Source organism: Panthera uncia, chromosome A2 (genome assembly GCF_023721935.1).
Source record: "Panthera uncia isolate 11264 chromosome A2, Puncia_PCG_1.0, whole genome shotgun sequence".
Taxonomy (NCBI): Eukaryota; Metazoa; Chordata; class Mammalia; order Carnivora; family Felidae; genus Panthera; species Panthera uncia.
Window position 1 is genome coordinate 105,422,124 of NC_064816.1, and position 20,531 is coordinate 105,442,654.

Genomic DNA, 20,531 nt, shown 5'->3' on the forward strand with positions numbered 1-20,531 from the left:
TTCTTAATAAATACAGGTCAGGGAATTGGAGCAGATTTTCAGGGGTCTTAGTTGGTTTTAGAATATCATTATGACCTGCCAGTCAATAATTATTTTCCAGGACTCTGGTTACCGCAGCTGTAGGCAAACAAATCAATTCTTCCCTATTTTTATCAAAGATGGAACAAACTGTTACTGTCTTTCAATTGTTGTTGATCAGTCCTTTAAAAACATCTGACTTCTGATTTCTGCCTCCCCCCCGCCATTTGGAGGTAGTACATAACACATTATTCCAGTTAATTTTCTTTTTAAGTAGGCTATGGATAAGAGACTAGGTATCTTCAAACAATCTAAATGACATAGCTGAGAAAATAAAATGAGATCCCAATACCACCTGAGAGTGTCAGGGGAGTTCTCTTTTCCTTACTGAGAGCAAAGACAAAGTTAGAAGGAAGTGTGATGAGGGCGAAGCGGAGGAAGGAAGCTACATGTAACGTAAAATCTGGTCCAAAAATTTCTCACAAGAAGCTAGATGATAGCAAATCATTGTTAGAATCTAGTAGGTTACTTCAGGCTGTTATTAAAAGACATTGACTAAAAGTCAGAACAAACCTATGGTGACAGATGGGTCTGTTTATGTCAGTTGACATGGAGCAACCAGTTAGAACTTGGATTCACATTTTAGTTAAAAAGTATTTTAAAAATATCATCAGCTCAGTTCGAGTCCACTTGGTGAAAAGCCACATCCTGGGATTGCTGGGAACAGTACAATGAAATTGAAAGAGAACTGAACCAGGACACCAAAAGTTTGCTTCTGGCTGCAAGGCATGAAACTCAAATAAGATGATGCTTATTAAAGGCCTTGCAACTGTGAGGGGCAATGCAAAGGTGACTCCTGGCATGCAAAAACACTCTTTTGACTTTTTTTTTTTTTGACTCTTCTTGATTGAATAGATTAAAACCTCCTTTTAAATCTATACCAAGATAATAAGAGTAGGCATGAGCAAACATTGCTTAAAATGGAATTCAGAGGACTGTCATTCTTGAGTTTTTTTGTGGTCACTTATCTTTGTAATCCTTCCAACAGTTACTCAGCCTTTGTCTTTTCAACTTAGAACGCTGTCCTTCTTTAAAGTTGTTCTTCTCACTCTAATATCTCCCCTTGCCAGCAGTGAATCCCTTTAGAACTCCTCCAGATTGAACATGGTCACCACTCCAGATTGGCTCTATTTAAATTACTTCTGTCCCTAATCTGCAGTGGACCCATTTTTTTTTTTAAGTTGACTTAAGTCATCTTTATACCCAATGTTGGGCTTGAATTCATGACCCCAAGATCAAGAATCACGTGCTCCTCCAACTGAGCCAGCCAGGCACCCCTGCATCAGAGCCTGCATTTGAACATGATTTCTTTGTGTTCAAACATCGGAAAACCCTGTTAAATGGTAACCATGACACCTGATAAGAATCTCCATTTCGGCTTCTATAACCTATACCATACATTTCAGAATGCCACCTTTACCTTACGGACTGGTCATCTTATACCTTAAAGACAGAAATAAAAGGGTAGATTTAGTAGAGGGTAGGGACACTTGAATCTGGAGCACAAAGTCCAGTGTGAGGAGACCGCAGGCTCTCTGTCAAGTTTAAGTTGCCATGGAGAAAGGGAAGCAGTCATCAAGGGCAGAGTCTTTACCTGGATCCAGTGGGCTTCTTGATGGTCTGTGTCAGAGCTGCGGTAGAAGGCTCAAAAAGCCCTGAAATGGTATGCAAATTTCTATGTGCCTCTGTTCATTGTCCTGGGGAATAAAGCTCCTAATTGCCTTAAGATTCTTCCTAGGGTTTTGTATGCAAAGAAGTGTTAAGAAAAAGTGAATGAGGCGAAAACACTTAAAAAGGGCTCTCGATGGTAGAGTTAGAGCTAAGTAGGCAAAATCTATATCAAATCTGTATTAAATCTCTATCAGAATCGATATATCAGAAGAGAGAAAGAATAATGTCACTGTTTTCATATTTTAAAGCTGCCAAATTTAGAGTTGAGTGGGAAACCATCTTTTTTTCAAAATTGAAGTTATGCTGTATTATTGTCAAAGACTGTTACACTTTAAAAAATTAAAATAGTGGTTTTTCATTTTATGCTGATGAGTTGTAAAACAGATGTCAAATACATTCTATGACCGAGCAAATCAATTCATATATTATTATTTTTGGATTCATAATACTTCACTTTGTAAAATAGAATGTTTATTCTGCCTCTAGTATTTTACTTTTCAAAAGTATTTTAATACAAGTCATTTACTTAAATATTACAATTAAAAATCTCTACTTTAAAATAAAACAATTAAAAAACAGGAACAGTTGTTATTTGTAGAATAGTTTTTAAAGGGTCATTTTGGCTAATGTCAGTTTATTATACTATCATTAATGAAAGTAGAGAATAAAAATAGGAAGTTAGCAGAGGAAATCCAGTTCAGTTAAAGAAGACTACTACAATTTCATTTAACTTTCCTCACCCACAACTGAAGACCTCACTTCGGAATAGTGACACATTGATCATGTAAACGTAACTGAGCTTGACCAGAGATTAATTAATCTGGAAATTTTGCTTGCTTACCTGAACTAGCATGTGGTCTTGTTGGAAGTATATTCTGGATATTTCTGGTTAAAAATGGGTGTGCATTTATAGACACACACACACACACACACACACACACACACACACACACACACACACCTGATCAACAGCCCCACCTGCATTGAAACAAGATCACAGTCACCTGCAAACTTAGAAAAATAGGCTTGTCTGAAAAACCGGTATTACTTTGCAGTTCTCAGGATTCTTATACCAGAAAGCTTTTTTCTTTTTCTCTAAATTAAGATTGAATGTCGTCGTAAAACGAGTCTAGATACTGTCTTTGGGCTTTTTTCTCTTGTACCTTTTTTCGCTTCCCAAGGTAATTTAATGTGTGGCTGGAGTTCAACACCAAAGGTGGGGGAAGGAAGAAAGGAACTTGTATGAATGTAGGTACTGTGTGTTTGCCATTGTTCTTGTTCCTGCTGGAAGTTAAGTGAGGCTTGCAGATTAGATAGAAAGCACACAGAAATTCCTCAGGGTTCCTCTGTTTACAGGAAAATAATTAACAGAGTGTGGATCTTTTTTTTTTTTTTTTCCTGAGAGAAAGAGAAATAAAAATGCTGTTTTAAAATTTAACACTTCTCTAATCTTATAAATTGATGACCTTACTATGCCAAAAATAGGAAAACAGGCAATTGGATGAGTTTGTTGATATTTATCTAATAGTTAGATTAAAAAAAAAATTTACAGTACATGGTTGTGGTAAAACATTTTTTAAAGTACAGTGCTGTGTCAAAATAAAAAGTAGAATTCTGTTCCTCATTCACCAGCCCTGCCCACCTCCAAAATACAGCTCTGACCGAGTTCTACTTCCTTGAGTTAATTACTATTAAAGTGCAGGACAGGTTCACCACATCTGACCTACCTGTTTTTTTTTTGTTTGTTTGTTTATTTGTTTTGTTTTGTTTTGTTTTATACAGCTCAGGAATGAAGAATGATTTTTACATGTGTAAATAGTGAGGGAAAAATGATATTTTTTGACATGTAGAACTCAGATGAAGTTCAAATTTTAGTGTCTGTAAATAGAGATTGCTGGATGGAGTGCAGCTGTGTTCAATTCCTTATGTATTGTCTATGGTGACTTTGGAATTCTAACAGCAAAGTTGAGTACTCTGACAGGGAGTGTCAAAGATAAAATATTTACTATATGTTCTTTAACAGAAAAAGTTTGGTGACCCCTAATCCAGGGTATTGTTCCATGAGTTTTCCTCTCGATCTCCCTCTTTTCTTGTTTCTCTGTTTTTGTCTACTCAATATATTAACAAATACACTGTTAAAGAGTGGGAGAATTGTTAAAGAGTGGGCATGATGTTTATCTTCCAACGTTAAAGTGTGCTTCTAGTATTTTAACTTTAGACCTAGTGATGGTTTGATTTACCATGTTAACATAAACATTTTTCCTATACTGCATCTCTTGAAAGAAAGAATACTGGTTTTGTCCTATGAACATGGATATGAGGTTTTTCATTTTATATAGTAAATTTATAGTTTTCCTAATTGAACCTTCCTTGTGGTCCTAAGAGAAACCCTATGTAGCCAGGTTGTATTTTTCTTTAACTATACCATTGGTTTACATATTTCTTCAATTGTGCTTTCTTCCTTACATGGGTTTCTCCGAGGGAATCTTCCTTGGAACATGCTTTTTAAATAGAATCCTTCTTTCCATACTTTGGGTATCGTCAAATAGATGAACATAAGGGAAGGGAAGCAAAAATAATAAAAACACAGGGAGAGGGACAAAACATAAGAGACTCAAATATAGAGAACGGAGGGTTACTGGAAGGGTTGTGGGAGCGGGGATGGGCTAAATGGGTAAGGGGCATTAAGGAACCTACTCCTGAAATCATTGTTGCACTATATGCTTATTAACTTGGATGTAAATTCGAAAAAATAAATAAACTATAAAAAAAATAGAATCCTGCTGAAGATGAAGCAACTTGACATACAATTTTAATTTTATTTTACCTTTTTAAAAAATTTTATTTTTAAAAGTTAATTTATTTATTTTGAGAGCATGTGAGTACCTGTGAGGGGGAGACAGGGGAGAGGGGGAGTCCCTGGCAGGCTTCCACCTGTCAGCGCTGAGCCCAAAGACTCCATGACTTGAGGGAGCTCCATCTGACTATGAGATCATGACCTGAGCCATTCAGGCACCCCTACAATTTTAATTTTAAATCCAGCATTTATGAATCAAAGAAACAGATGGGCAGTGATCCCTAAATATTTTTCTCACCGAGAGTTGGAATGCTTTTACCTTGTTCTTGATGGCTAGTGATTTATGGAAAAATCTCAAAATACTCTGACATCCCTATTAAACTCCTCACATATTATCTATCGTAATAGATACGGAGATGGTGGTACTGCCTAAAAGGTAACAAAATCAGGTCCGTGTTATCTAAGCTGATTAATGTCTTTGGTTCTCACCCAGTAGTGTGATCATATACTATGTGCTCTAAACAAGGACGACACTGGGAATAAAAGGAAGTAATAAAAGCCATTGGAATTGTATAATTTGAAATAATAATTTAAAATGTTTGTTGGCCCAAATTGGTTTTATTGCATAACACATCACAAATTGTTCAGTTAATGATGATTTGCTAAAGTAAAATTACTTAAAATATATTCATGTACATTATACCAAAATTTTAAAAAATATTCTTTGTATATATGAACATTAATCAGTTTTTTTTTTAAATTAGGCTCTACACCCTGAGTGGGGTTTGAACTGATAACCCTGAGACGAAGAGTCACATACTTCCCTGACTGATCCAGCCAGGCACACCTACGTTAATTGGATTCTTAACAGTATTTGTCTCTTATACCAGGTACCTGGTAGTTTTCTGAAGATTTCTTTTTCTGATATCATCCGAAATAACTTTTCAATGTGGTCTTTTTTCTCATATAAATGACAGCAATTACCTTCAGTTTTCCTTGTAGTTAATACAGTTAGAATTATCATAAGTTTTAAGTGGCACTTCCCTGTAGACTATTTTTCTTTCTTTCTTTCTTTCTTTCTTTCTTTCTTTCTTTCTTTCTCCCTTTCTTTCTTTCTTTCTTTCTTTCAGAGTTTAATGTATCGTAATAGCAAACTTACAGGAACAGCACAGAAGACAGACAGCATTAAAAGCCTGTGCTTGCATGTAGGACAACTCATTTAGAAAAGTATAGTGAATGGATGGAATCTACTGGATGATAAAAATGCTGCAGACACTATTTAGTTGCCGCCAAAAAGAAATTTACTTGTTTAAAAAAAAAAAAAATCCAAATGCTGGCATTGTCCAGAAAAGTTTAACAGGTTTATTTATCATTGTTATAAAGTTAAACTGCTGAAATGTGTTCACTGAAACATTTTGACTTGCCTGAACGCTTGATGTCCCCGCATTTATATTAAAAATGCACACACGAATGAAAATGGAAAAACTGCCAATACTTGATATCTCGTCCCTATTTTTCCGTTTGCAATCCATTTTTTTTTTTAAAGAGTGAAATGTTTTCCATCAGTGTGGATGCTTAAGCACGTTCGCCATGTATGCGGCATGCTGGCTGGATGTCTTTTGGCATAATTGTTACTTACATGTTTGGCATAGCACACAGGTTGGCATCTTCAAAGAGGCCCACCAGGTCGGCCTCCCTTGCATCCTGAAAAGCCACGCTCTGGAAGCGCAGATCTGTTTTGCAGTCCTGAGCAATTTCTCGCCCCAGACGTTGGAAAGGAAGTTTGCAGATGAGAAGTTCGGGGGTTTCTGACTGATTTTGCCGAGTGCCACGATACGGGGCTTGTAATGATGAGGTTTCTTCACCTTCCAGTAGAGGGCGCACTCTTGCCAGCGGCATTTGTAGCCAGTTGCTTCCTCGGTGCTTGACCACCGGTCGATTTGCAGGCAGTCTACGAGCCATGGTACAGAAACCTCCTTACTGACACCCCCATTCTTCTTTGCTGGAGCTCTGCGAGCTACAGTCGGTAGGCGGCGGCTGCCAGGAAAATTCGACTCTATCATTTTTAATTAAGAAAATACTCTTTCCATAGGTGCTTGGTTACCTGGTAAGTTTGAGAAATTTTATTTCAGTGGAGGATAATCTTTTGAATCTTAGAATCATAGTTAGTCTTACTGAGAAATGATCTCAAATACTTCATCTCAGTTAGAGTCACTTCTTCAAAAGCAAATTTTATCCTATGAAACATGCAGTATAAATGGTTTCTTTTTATAATTATTTAAAATGTTATATTAAATTTCCAAGCTATTGTAGGTTTTTCAATTTCTTTCCATTGGGGAACAAAATGTAAATTTATCCAAGTTAATAAATATTTTTAATAAATCAAGATAGTACCACTTAGGGTTCATTCTTTCCAGGGCAATAACCACATTTTTACAAAATTATTTGGTCACATAAATTGAATGTAGGGTTAGAATTACCTATCCATTTATAATGTGTGTATGTATTTGCATGCCCCTGTCCATCTGGCTGTTTGAGTTTGTCAGTCTTGAACTGAGAGAAAATAAACAGTATGAAAGATGAACAGTGGAACATAGGTCTGCCTCTTACATATTGCAGGGCACGGGTCTCTTTCTTAGAGGCAATAGTTACTACCAACTTCTCAGGCTTTCTTCCAGAAATACGTTCTCTATATTCAAGAATGTCCCCATTTATCATTCACTATCATCTCTGTATATACCTACCTATGATAATTTTTTACTTTTTATTTTAAAAATTTTAATTCCAGTATGGTTAACATACAGTGTTAGTTTCAGATGTACAATGTAGTGATTCTATAATTCTATACGTTACTGAGTGTTCATCATGATGAATGTACTCTTTAATTCCCATCACCTTTTTGGCCCATCCGTCCACCTACCTCCCCTCTGATAACCATCAGTCTGTTCTCCACAGACTCTAAATAGTTTGCTTTTTGGTTTGTCTCTTTGTTTTTCCTTTGTTCATTGGTTGTTTCTTAAATTCCATATATGAGTAAAATCATATGATACTGTTTTTTCTCTGACTTGTCTCCCTTAGCATTATACCCTCTAGATTTATCCACGTTGTGGCAAATGACAAGATTTCTTTCTTTCTTAAGGTTGAGTAACATTCCAGTGTGTGTGTGTGTGTGTGTGTGTGTGTGTGTGTACATTTGTGTCTTGATTTTTGGATACTAACCCTTGATGAGGTATATCATTGCAAATATCTTCTCTCATTCAGTAGATTATATTTTAGTTTTATTGATTGTTTCTTTTGCTGTACAGAAACTTTTTGTTTTGATGTAGTCCTAATAGTTGTTGCTTTTGTTTCCCTGGCCTCAGGAGACATACCTAGAACGATGTTGCTATGGCCAGTGTCAGAGAAGTTACTGCCTTTGCTCTCCTCTAGGATTTTTATGGTCTCAGGTTTAGGTACTTAATCCATTTTGAGTTTATTTTTTTATAGGATGGAAGAAAGTGCTCCAGTTTATTCTTTTGCATGTAGCTTTCCAGTTCTCCCCACACTGTTTGTTGAAGAGACAGTTTTTTTTTCCCATTGCATATTATTTCCTTTGTTGTCAAAGGTTAATTGACCACATAATTTTAGGTTTATTTCTGGACTCGCTATTCTCTTCTATCGATCTCTGTGTCTATTTTTGTGCCTTTTGATTACTACAGCTTTGAAACCTGGAATTAGGATACCTCTAGTTGCATTCTTTTGATAGGGATTGCATTAAATCTCTAGATTGCTTTGGGTAGTATGGATATTTTAACAATATTTATTCTTCGACTCTATGAACATGAACATCTGGCCATTTGTGTCATCTTCAGTTTCTTTCATCAATGTTTCATAGTTTTCAGAGTACAGGTCTTAAACCTCCTTAGTTAAGTTTATTTCTGGGCCACCTGGGTGGCTCAGTCGGTTGAGCGGCCGACTTCGGCTCAGGTCGTGATCTTGCAGTCTGTGAGTTCAAGCCCTGCATCGGGCTCTGTGCTGACAGCTCAGAGCCTGGAGCCTGTTTCGGATTCTGTGTCTCCCTCTCTCTGACCCTCCCCTGTTCATGCTCTGTCTCTCTCTGTCTCAAAAATAAATAAACGTTGAAAAAAAAAAGTTTATTTCTAAGTATTTTATTATACTTGGTGTAATTATAAATGGTATTGTTACCTTAATTTCTCTTTCTGCTATCTCCTTATTAGTGAATAGAAATGCCATGGATTTCTGTATACTGATTTGGTATTCTGCGTCCTTACTGAATCAATTTATCAGTTCTAGTAGTTTTTTTGGTGGCCTTTCAGGTTTATATACACTTGCCTATTAAATTTTTATATTAACATAAATGATGCCGTTCTGTCAATACCTCTGAACGTACCATTTTCATTTACTAATAATGAATATTGTACCATATCAGAATAGGTACTTATGCAACTATTCACTAAATGGAAGAGAAAGAATGACCTGGAGAGAATATTTATCCATCTCTATTTTCTAAATCCTGTAGAACAAATAATTTTAAAAATAGTGTTTTCTGGAAAAAAACAGACTCTTTGGTTTAAAGGAGTAGATATCTCCAGAATTCGTTAGTGAGCAGTGTTATTTTATATCAAACATTTTAAACGCATAGGGTTTTCATAAGCTGCTCATGTTCAGCATCTGCAACCTATGGATTCTTGTTATGTCAAGAATGATTGCATTTTCTGGTACAAAATAATATCCCTCTCATTTCCTTTAAGCCTCTCAAGTTTCTAAGTCTTGAGGATACTACAACTAAACACTTGGTAAACAATTGTTTTTTTTTTTTTTTTTCAACAATATGGATAAAAAAGAGACATTCCTTGGTACTTGCCCTGTGGGCCCTGTAAGCACAGCACTTTTCCTCCCATACAGGAAAGGAAGAGAGGAGTAAGCAGTGGGTCTGGGGAGCAAACAGGGACAGGGCTCCTGGATGATGTATGGGACAGCTGGCTCCACTGAAGAACTGGAGAGAGTGTGGATTAGTAAAGTAAGTAAAGTAAGATGACTTGGTAGAGGTGTATCAAGCCAGATATTAAACCTTAGGAGTGTCCTCTGTTTCTTAAGCTGGCATCTTGGGCCAGATTTATACAGTGAGTGTCTTTGTGGCTTCCTACTCCATGAAGATTCAAAGTTTGATTGCACTTCATGAAAACTCCAGCAGAATTTAAATTTACTCCCACCTACCATGTCATGACTAAGCCTATGTGCAGGACTTATTGCAAATCTCCTGGATGGTGGTTCCTTTCAGTTTTGCCTTGAAGGCACACCTTGATAATAGGCATATCAATCCTCTCTCACTCTGGTCTTGAGTGTACTTGAATTTTCACTTTGGCTAACTGCACCTTTTTGTAGTTTCCAAGAAGGAATGATTTTTTTTCTTTTTCCCTGTAGTTCTCAGAGGAGAGTTTGGAAGAATGTGGACTTCAGTTGCCATCTTGATTTGAAAGATGTCATTTACCTCACTTTAAACTGAGCCTAAAATGGGTTCAGTCACTTGGCCAGGCTCACAGTAGGTGGCTCAAACTTAGATCTATTCAACCCAAATTTTATGTTTTCCCCATTAAGGGAGACATGACACATAGTGCTTAAGAGTGGAGGCCCTAGTGAAGAATAGACAGGTTCTAACATCTGGAAGAATGGGCCCATTAATGGGCCATTTTGGGGACCTCAGTCTCCAGGGCTGATTGGAGAGAAAGCAAAAACCTGCAAGGGGAATTTCCCCTTTTACTGTCTTCTTTACAATGGGACCACTGATTTTAATCATGTATTTGATCATGCTTCATTTAACATTCTCATCATTGCCTTAACAATTGTCATGACAACTGATGACTTACAGAACTCATTTGAGAAATAATGATCATGGAGCCGTATGTCCTCTGTACCCACCTTCCCATTGTCCTGCTCCAGGCCCAGAATGTCTAGGTTCAAATACCTCATTCGTAGCCACTGCAACCCAAGTTAAATCATTAATATAGGTAGCGAAGACGATAACGTTCATCTTACAGACTTGTAAGAATGAGTGAGGTAAGAATGAATGAGTGAGGACCTGAATGAGTAAGAATGAATGAGTGAGGACCTGAAAAGTGACAGAAGGGGAACTCTGCCTTCCCAGACATGTTGTTCTACTGTGGACCAGGCTCCTGTAATTGTTACTGGAGATGACATAGAAAGTACCAATGTCAAGTTGGTCTCTTTTTGGGAGAGATGATAAATGCATATAAAAAAATGTTGGATGAATTCCCAATATTAGTTTCCTTACTTATTACTATAACTATTCTTCACATGGGCCCACTAAGTCCAGAAACTAAGTAAGAAAACTCTTTATCAATAAAATTAGTGGATGTGAATTTTCAAAAATTCACATATGTTTAGGGATTTTCCAAAATTGTATTAAAAAAAAGATGATTCACAGGTTTCAAGTACTAATTCCACTTCTATTTTAAGCAAATTTAATTGTGTCTTCATCATGTTTTCATGGCTCACCAAGTTACTTTAGTGAATGCTGTCTGCTGAGAAGGTGAGATTATAACCTGACCACTCCAGGTAGTTGGGAAACTACAAAGGCTGAGCTGAATATATTCTCTGGTTCTGACATTAGGTGTCACTACAATCAAGGGAAAGCAGAGCAAGCAAAGGAGTCCAAAGTGGAATTGTAATATGGAGGGAGAAAGATACGCATTTAAATTGTGGTGTGAAGTATCTGGAGAAGAACCTATGACTTCAAGGTTTGCATATTCACATTGTCATTGAAAGAAAAGAACATCCTAATAGATGTAAAAGCATCCATTTTCCTAAAACTCATAAGAAATACTTGCTGATACTTTGCATATCTTGCTATTTCTTCCCCTAACTGATGGTAAAACTGACAGAGGCTGCCAGGAATTGTCAAAAAAGATAATTTTAATTTGTTATGAATGAGACCAGCTCACCTTAAGAGTCTAATTCTTAAAATTACTTAAAGGAAGATTTTAAGTTTAAGCTTCAAGTATATTTTAATTACATAACTTATTGGATGTTTCAAAAGACATTTTGTTTGATAAAGATGTTATCAACCATTGACCTTAAAGATTGAAATTAAGATTCAAGGACCTTAAATTAAAAATTTATTTCCTACTTGGAAGGTTTTTTTTTTTTTTTTTCTTCCACATCACTACCATTTGTGTGCTAAGTGTATAGTTATCAGATACATTCACATTTGTTTAAGGAAAATATTTGTAAACAGTTAGAGAGAATGGAGCCCATCTAATGTTTCCCCTAATTGTTAGGCAACATGGTCAGCTGAAAAGTCTGAAAAGTTCATACTCCTAAGAGATGTATTAAATTAATTTTCCCATGTGTATGCATTGGCAAACACTGTTGGAATAGATTCAGAGTATTAACGACTCTAATGTCCTATGTATTGATGAGTCAAATGGATGCTAACTCAAGTGATGTCTGAGGGTTCTAGGGGGAAAAAGAGTGTTCCATTTGTATGTGGGGTAGGACTGATGATGAGCATTTCATGAAGCAGCTATTTATGAATCAAACTTATGAAGTAATTGAACATAGTAACAACTGGAATGGCAGTATTGGATTGAGTATCAGCTTCATGTGTATATAACTCAACTTACCAAGGGTCCACAGGATCTCTGGTTTAGACTCCCAAAACAAGTACCAAAGTTCAGTCTTCCTTCCCTGTTGATAATGGTCTCTACTGACAGATTTTGAATGGGAGTGGTTTTAGTGATTGGGAGTTTGGACCTGGGGAAAAAGTGGGAAAGATCCAGAGGGAAGATTGGTCTGTGCATTTCTGTAACTCTTTCTTCCTCAAGCTGTGATGGAGGCCTGGATTCACCCCCTCTCAAGGTTCTTTTGGGCATTATGAGCTTACTGGTTTACTGAAGATTTAGAAAGATGAGTATCTGACACAAGTACATTACTTTGGTGATGCTGGGGAGTATACTGATGATGGAGATACAAGTGGGGTTCTCAGTGTTAGAGATAAACACAATTTAAGGTGTCTTGAACACTGCTTTCTTTGTTCCACTTGATAACTAATATACCAGCTTGCATTATATGAAAACTGTTGCATTTATTTGGTCAGAGAGAGAAGACCAGACGGTATGGTCTAGAGAGCAGGCTGCTGTCATGTGCAAGGTGTTTCTGCATCATTTGCAATGGCTAGATTATGATCCCATAGTAATTGTCCAACTCTTATTTGATATTTTATTGACGGTTTGTATTTTGTTGGTTTTCTTCTCTGAAAAGAAATGGATATATGACATATCTCAGACTAGTGATTTTAGTATTGTTTTGAATCTGCTATAATTATTGAAACTGTTCTTGTGCTTCTCAGTATTATATTGATGATTCACAACCAAACTTACAACTAAGTTATCCAGGTTATATTAATCTTTATATTAGCATGCCTTAGAATTGCTAATTTTTTATAACTGGAAAGAATGAAATATCTAAATATGTCTCAATCTGCCTCTGCCAAGCTGTTTCAATAATTATGTTCACAGCCAAAAGTATGGATGTGTCATAAAATGTTAAAACTATGAACATATACCAGTTACTATGGCTTCAAGAATTAATGATTATCTTCATAATTAGGGACCTTGTCTACCAACATGAGGAAGCCACTGATGTCACGATATGCTGTATTTTACACTATACAAAAATTAATTTCTTTTAATTCCACAGTTTAGTATTCTTTACCCATATTTACTTAGTTTGTTTCTTTAAATTTCATTGATAGCTGCATACTTTTTGTTCCAATTCCTTGACAATTTTATTTCTTATGATTGATACCATCATACATTTATGGATTTCATGGTATAAGTTAGTTTTACTCTTCTCAAAATGTGAAATTACCTTGATGCTATGGTAGCTTTAAGTATGATACCTGCAAATGAGTTTAGAGGTTGGAGTATGAAAAGTGTCACAGAACAAACTGACGAGCTCCTATTACATGGCTTATTGGATCAACACACAGAGAGAAGCAAGGGGAAAGAGATGTTATAATTAACATGACTTATATGGAATGCAAATGGAGAGGAAGGCCACATGCTTAAATCTTGTGCTATATATAAAATCTGTACTTCCTGCCCCTTTCTGCTAGATAGCTCGTCCATGCTAATAGTGGGTTTATGATAATGGAATTTGGAGATGGGCAAGGGGATCAGTAGAAGAAAGGTACCTGAGTCAACTTGTCCTATTGAAGAGAAATAGGACAAAACATTGGACCGGTAGCTCTAAACAAAGAGCAATGGCTTTTATTTGTGTGGGGTAGAAAACGTGGGGAGCCAGTATGAGTGTCGTCAATAGGTGACTGATTTAAGCATGACATGAACGAAGGAGGCATGATTGGAACCTAGGAAATTTGCAAGAATTTTGGCACCTTAGTTGAGACTTGAATTCACTTAATTGTATGCAAATTATTTTAGGTTACACTTCAATGACTTTTTTTTTGTCTCCAAAATATCTTTATTATTTTTTTTCTCATTGACAATTCAATCAAGGGTAGTACATTACATTTAAGTATATGCCTGTAGCCTTCTTTAATCTACGATAATAACCTCATGCCTCTTTAAATGACATTATAAGATATTCTCCAGTAAAGCCACCAAGGCATTCTTATTTCTTTGTGTGAAGATTTTTCATTACAGATTCAATTTCTTTAAGGCAAATATTCAGATTTTGCATTTCCTCTTTTGGACATTTTATCATTTTTGTCATCTTAGTCCTTTGAATCTGTCAAAAACTCTTCTTGTTCTGTTTTCTTTTTTTCAACGTTTTTTATTTATTTTTGGGACAGAGAGAGACAGAGCATGAACGGGGGAGGGGCAGAGAGAGAGGGAGACACAGAATCGGAAACAGGCTCCAGGCTCCGAGCCATCAGCCCAGAGCCTGACGCGGGACATGAACTCACGGACCGCGAGATCGTGACCTGGCTGAAGTCGGACGCTTAACCGACTGCGCCACCCAGGCGCCCCATTCTTGTTCTGTTTTCTATCCAGCTTCTTCTTAGTGGAAGGGACATTCACCTCTAGGAGAAAGTGACCCAAATTCCAGGAGCACATTTTCTGGGTTTATTTGTCCTATTCCCCACCCATCTCCCTCCATTGACACTCAGTTTGTTCTCTGTCTTAAGAGACTCTTATCATTTGTTTCCACCCTCTCTCTTTTTTCCCCTTCCCATATGTTCATCTGTTTTGTTTCCTAAATTCCACATATGAGTGAAATCATATGGTATTTGTCTTTCTCTGATTCACTTACTTTGTTTAGCCTAATACCCTCTAGCTCCATCCCCATCATTGCAAATGGGAAGATTTCATTCTTTTTTGATGCCCAAATAATACTCCTATATATATTTCCCACATCTTTATCCATTCATCAGTCGATGGACACTTGGTCTTTTTCCATAGTTCAGCTATCATTGATAATGTTGCTATAATAACACTACTATAAATATTGGGTGCATGTACCCTTTCGAATCTGTATTTTTGTATCCTTTGGGTAAATACCTAGTAGTCCAGTTGGATCATAGGATCGTTCTATTTTTAATTTCTTGGGGAACTACCATATTGTTCTCTGGAATGGCTGTACCAGTTTGCATTCCCATCAACAATGTAAGAGAGTTCTCCACTTTCTCCACATCCTTACTAACATCTGTTGTTTCCTGTGTTGTTAATTTTAGCCACTCTAAAAGGTGTGAGGTGATAACTCACTGTGGTTTTGATTTGTATTTCCCTGATAATAAGTGATGTTGAGCATCTTGTCTTGGGTTTGTTGGCCATCTGGATGTGTTCTTTGGTAAATGTCAATTCATGTCTTCTGCCCATTTCTTAACTGGGTTATTTGGTTTTGGGTGTTGAGTTTGATTAAGTTCTTCATAGATTTTTGGACACTAACCCTTTATCAGATACATTGTTAACAAATATGTTCTCCCATTCCATAGGCTGCGTTCTACTTTTGTTGATTGTTTCCTTTGCTTTTTATCTTGATGAGATGAAAGTCCCAGGAGTGGACATTTGCTTTTGTTTCCCTTGCCTTTGGTGACATGTCTAGTATGAAGTTGTTCTGCCCAAGGTCAAAGAGGTTGACACCTGTATTCCCCTCTAAGATTTTGATGGTTTCCTGCCTGACATTTCGGTATTTCTTCTATTTTGAATTTATTTTTGTGTATGGCATAGAAAAATGAAGTTGAAGATTAGTTGGCCATATAATAGTGGGTCCATTTCTGGGTTTTCTCTTCTGTTCCATCGATCTATGTGTCTGTGCTTGTGCCAGTACCATACTATCTTGGTGACTGCAGATTTGTAAAAAAACTTGAAGTCCAGAATTGTGATGCCTCCTACTTTGCTTTTCTTTTTTCAGGATTTCTTTGACTATTTGGTGTATTTTATGGTTCTGTACAAATTTTAGGATTATTTGTTTAGCTTTGTGAAAAATGCTGGTGGTATTTTGATAGGGACTGCATTAAATATGTAGATTGCTTTGGGTAGTATAGACATTTAAACAATGTTATTTCAGTGCATGGATGTGGAAGGCTCTTCCATTTCTTTGTGTCCTCTTCAATTTCTTTCACAAGTGTCCCGTGGTGTTCAGAGTACAGATCATTCACTTTTTTGGTTAGGTTTATTCCTAGGTATCTTAGGGTTTTTGGTGCAATTGTAAATGGAATCAATTCCTTGATTTCTTTTTCTGCTCCTTCATTTTGGTGTATAGAAATACAACAAATTTCTGTACATTGATTTTTATATCCTGCAACTTTGTTGAATTTATTTATTAGTTCTAGCAATCTTATGGTGGGGTCTTTGGGTTTTTTAACATAGAGAATCATGTCGTCTGCAAATAGTGAAAGTTTGACTTCATCCTTGCTGATTTCCATGGCTTTTACTTCTTTTTGCTGACTGCTGACTTCCAGTACTGTGTTAAACTCTGTCTTGGTTGGGGTCGCCGTGCAGGGCTCTGCGGAAGACTCGTTGGGAGAGTGGCCTGTGTTCGCTAAGGCAGCGCCTCAGGGACGATGGCGGAGGGAGACAATCGCAGCACCAACCTGCTGGCCGCAGAGACTGCAAGTCTGGAAGAACAGCTTCAAGGATGGGGAGAAGTGATGCTGATGGCTGATAAAGTCCTCAGATGGGAAAGAGCCTGGTTTCCACCTGCCATCATGGGTGTGGTTTCTTTGGTGTTTCTGACTATCTACTATCTAGATCCATCTGTTCTGTCTGGTGTTTCCTGTTTTGTTATGTTTTTGTGCTTGGCTGACTACCTTGTTCCCATTCTGGCTCCTAGAATTTTTGGCTCCAATAAATGGACTACTGAGCAACAGCAAAGATTCCATGAAATTTGTAGCAATCTAATAAAAACTCGACGCAGAGCTGTGGGCTGGTGGAAACGCCTCTTTACACTAAAGGAAGAAAAGCCTAAAATGTACTTCATGACCATGATCGTTTCTCTTGCTGCGGTTGCGTGGGTGGGACAGCAAGTCCACAACCCGCTGCTCACCTACCTGATAGTGACTTTCTTACTGTTGCTTCCTGGATTGAACCAGCACGGAATCATTTTGAAGTACATTGGAATGGCCAAAAGGGAGATAAATAAGCTTCTCAAACAAAAAGAAAAGAAAAATGAATAATGCGTCTGCTTTACTGAGTGTAATGAATGGCATACACCTTGTCCTTGGGAACAGTTTGTCTTAATGCTGTCTGGATTCTGAAATGTTACAGAAATAGCTCCTTGCTCTCCCTCTTTCTGCCCTTAGTAGAAATTCAGCCTTGCCAAGTAAGGCTTTATGCATAGTGTCTTCATGTGAAGTGTAGCTGAATGCATTCTCATCACTTGGCCTTATGTGGACAATTCATTCGTGAGTACGACTTGTTTTGATTTTTCTCACCCAGGTTCATTGAATTCTTACTTTTAGGCAACTTCCTTTAAAAATACGTAGTGGTGAACTTCACCTTTTAGTATACTTAACTGTGACGTTGGATAATTGTTCCTGTTGATCTTCGCTTTAGCTAGATACAAGGTAGTGGTCTGTGGCTACAGGAAGCTGGTTCTACTGTCTGCTTCCACAGTCTGCTTAAACTGTCTGGCTCCATGAATACAGAGACCAAGTTTCCCGCTTCTGATGAAGAGACCAATTAAGTAAGATTCATTCCTCACACTGTTTCTGTACTGTGGGAGAAGATCCTTCTGGAATCAAATGAAACCAATTCCACGCCCTAGTATGTGTTGGTTTCTGCCTTGTGCAAAACTTAGCAATTTGTAAGAAACACTGATCCTTCTTCCCAAATGGGGAGTATGACAGGCTTAGAGCTCTTCTCTCCTTGCTCTGAGACTTCGAGTTAGTAGATCCTTAAAGGCTTTTTAACAGCAGGCTTCTAAAAGTTTGTGTTAAGTATTTTTAGCATATTTTTAATTTCAGATTTTCCAGCTGACTGAAACTAAAGTATATAATAGGTTAAGACTCAGGTCTATGACCTTCACTCCGACACCAGCCAATAAAGGACAGAAGTCTTCCTATATGTAGTCAAAATTTCATTTCAGTAGAAAATAAATCTTATCCCTACTAATTTTTCAAGACCAGACTAAGCCTTTTAAAGGTAAGCCTCAAGATTCTCATTTGAAGGTAATTGTGGGCTGCTTTGGTCCCCTTAGATTTGGCATACGAGGTGGTGACTATGCTGGCATCTGACTTTTTCCCTAGTTATTTCTGTGAAGAATGCAGGGGCTGTCGGGGAGAGCAGACTTTTGGCGACGATAGGTGGCCTCTGGTCTACAGAGATTTTGTAACTCCTTGGAAAGTGTAGAATCATCCTCCCTCTCGGTAGCTAGAAATTTAGAATAGTTGAAAACTGTAGGAATTGAAACTGAGGGCTGAAAATGTGACATTTGGGAACAGTTCTTAAACTCTGATTAAGTAGCTGTAATATAGTTTTGTGAATTTATTGCACTGATGCTGTAAAACCTGGACCTTGTGGTATATCTGTCCCTAAATAAGTGTCGTTTTCTCCCCTTCAATATTACTGTAAACAGTGGCACCCATTGTAGCATAATGTTTGATTTTTTTTTTTTTTATGTTCCATATGAAACCTACAAACTACCTTAATTTTTACATGTGTTTTCCATTGTAGATAAGCCTGTCTTGCTGTCTGGATTTTTTTGTGTATATGTGTTCTACCAATTAACTACTTTTGCAGTTTTAATCTTGTATTATTTCTTCTACTTGGTTTTGTGTAAAAGGGGAACAATAAAGCTGGAATCCCTCCTTGAAAAAAAAAAAATAAAAAATAAACTCTGTCTTGTTCCTGACTGTAGAGGAAAGGCTCTCAGTTTTTCCCTACTGAGGATTATATTAGCTGCGGGTTTTTCATATATGGCTTTTATCATATTGATGTATATTCTACCTATACTTACTTTGTTGAGGGTTTTTATCAGGAACAGATGCTGTATTTTCTCAAAGGTTTTTTTTCTGCATCTATTGACATGATCATATAGTTCTTTTTTTAAAAAAAAATAATTTTAGAGAGAGAGGGAGGGGAGAGGGGCAGAGGGAGAGAATTACTAGAAGGCTCCATGATCAACGTGGAACCTGATGTGGGTCTTGACCCCACAACTCTGGGATTGTGAGCTGAGCCAAAATCAAGAGTAAGACACTCAATTGACTGAGCCACCCGGGTGCCCCAGGATCATAGGGTTCTTATCCTTTATTTTGTTAATGTGTTGTATATCATTGATTTATTTGTATATGCAGAGTGGTTTTTTTTCCTTTTTTTATAAACACAGTATAGTACTGTAAATGTATTTTCTTTTCCTTTATGATTTTCTTAATATTTTCTCCAGCTTAATTTATCAAAACCATATAGTATATAATACAAATAACACACAAACTATGTGTTATCCAACTATGTTATAGGTAAGGGTTCTTGTCAACAGTAGGCTATTAGTAATTAAGTTTTGGGGGTATCAAAAATTAAATGCAGATTTTTGACTGTGCACAGGGTTGGTGCCCCTTACCCCTACTTTATTCAAAGATCAACTGTATACTCATGTAACCATCTGCACAGTTAAGATATAGAATATTTCCATCAACCTCCAAAATTCCCTTAGGCCATTTCCCACACCTGGTCCAAGAGACCACTAGTCAACTTTGTTACTATAGATTAGTTGTGTCTTAAAAAATTTTTTAAGAAAATATTTATTTTTGAAACAGAGAGATAGAGAGCATGAGCAGGGAAGGGGAAGAGAGAGAGGGAGACACAGAATCCAAAGCAAGCTCTAAGCTGTGAGCACAGAGCCCGATGGGGGGCTTGAACCCACATACCGTGAGATCATGAACTGAGCTGAAGTTGGACACTTAACCAGCTGAGCCACCCCTAATTTTGTCTTTTTAAAGAAACATATATATGATGTAGTCTTTTGTGTTCAGCTTATTTTGCTAACCACAATGTTTTTGAGATTCATCCATTTTGTTGCTTCCATTAGTAAACCATTCTTAATGATTGCTGAATATTATTCCATTGTGTTGCTATACGTCCATGTACTTAGCTATTCATCTATTGCTCAACATTACGGTTGTTTGTAGCTTTGGGTTATTATGAATAAAACTGCTGTTAGCATCCAAGTGCCACGCTTTGTGTGGATATGTTCTTATGTCTTTTGGACAAACAACTGTTTCAGGGTCATGGGGTAAGTGTGTATTTAGTGTAATAAGAAACTACCAAACTATTGTCTAAAATTGCACTAATTTCTATTGACATGACTTGTTCCACACAGTTGTCAACACCTACTATTGTGAATCTTTAATTTTAGACATTCAAAGGATGTTTAGTGATACCTCCTTATAGTTTTATTTTTATTTTTCTAATCACAAATTACTTAGAGCATTTTTTCATGTACTTGTCATTTGTATATCTTCCTTGGTAAAAACTCTATTAATGTATTTTCCTTACTTTTTAAAAAT

General features: G+C 36.9%; 2 protein-coding genes and 1 pseudogene across 2 annotated transcripts in view; 2 read left to right on the top strand and 1 right to left on the bottom strand.

Annotated features, from left to right (window-relative positions):
* TSPAN13 (tetraspanin 13) overlaps positions 1-5,751 on the top strand; it is a 105,236-nt gene extending 99,485 nt beyond the window's left edge. Inside the window, exon 6 of the mRNA XM_049641587.1 lies at positions 5,311-5,751. Within this exon, the coding sequence (XP_049497544.1) occupies positions 5,311-5,340 (30 nt within the window). The 3' untranslated portion in view covers positions 5,341-5,751. The remainder of the gene's footprint in view (positions 1-5,310) is intronic.
* A 368-nt stretch (positions 5,752-6,119) lies between these two features.
* On the bottom strand, positions 6,120-7,264 carry LOC125930431 (histone H3.3-like; annotated as a pseudogene).
* A 9,252-nt stretch (positions 7,265-16,516) lies between these two features.
* Positions 16,517-17,729, top strand: LOC125929979 (ADP-ribosylation factor-like protein 6-interacting protein 1). The gene has a single exon (XM_049641588.1). The coding sequence runs from the start codon at positions 16,593-16,595 to the stop codon at positions 17,202-17,204; it is 612 nt and encodes a 203-aa protein (XP_049497545.1). The 5' UTR covers positions 16,517-16,592; the 3' UTR covers positions 17,205-17,729.
* Positions 17,730-20,531: the final 2,802 nt, after the last annotated feature.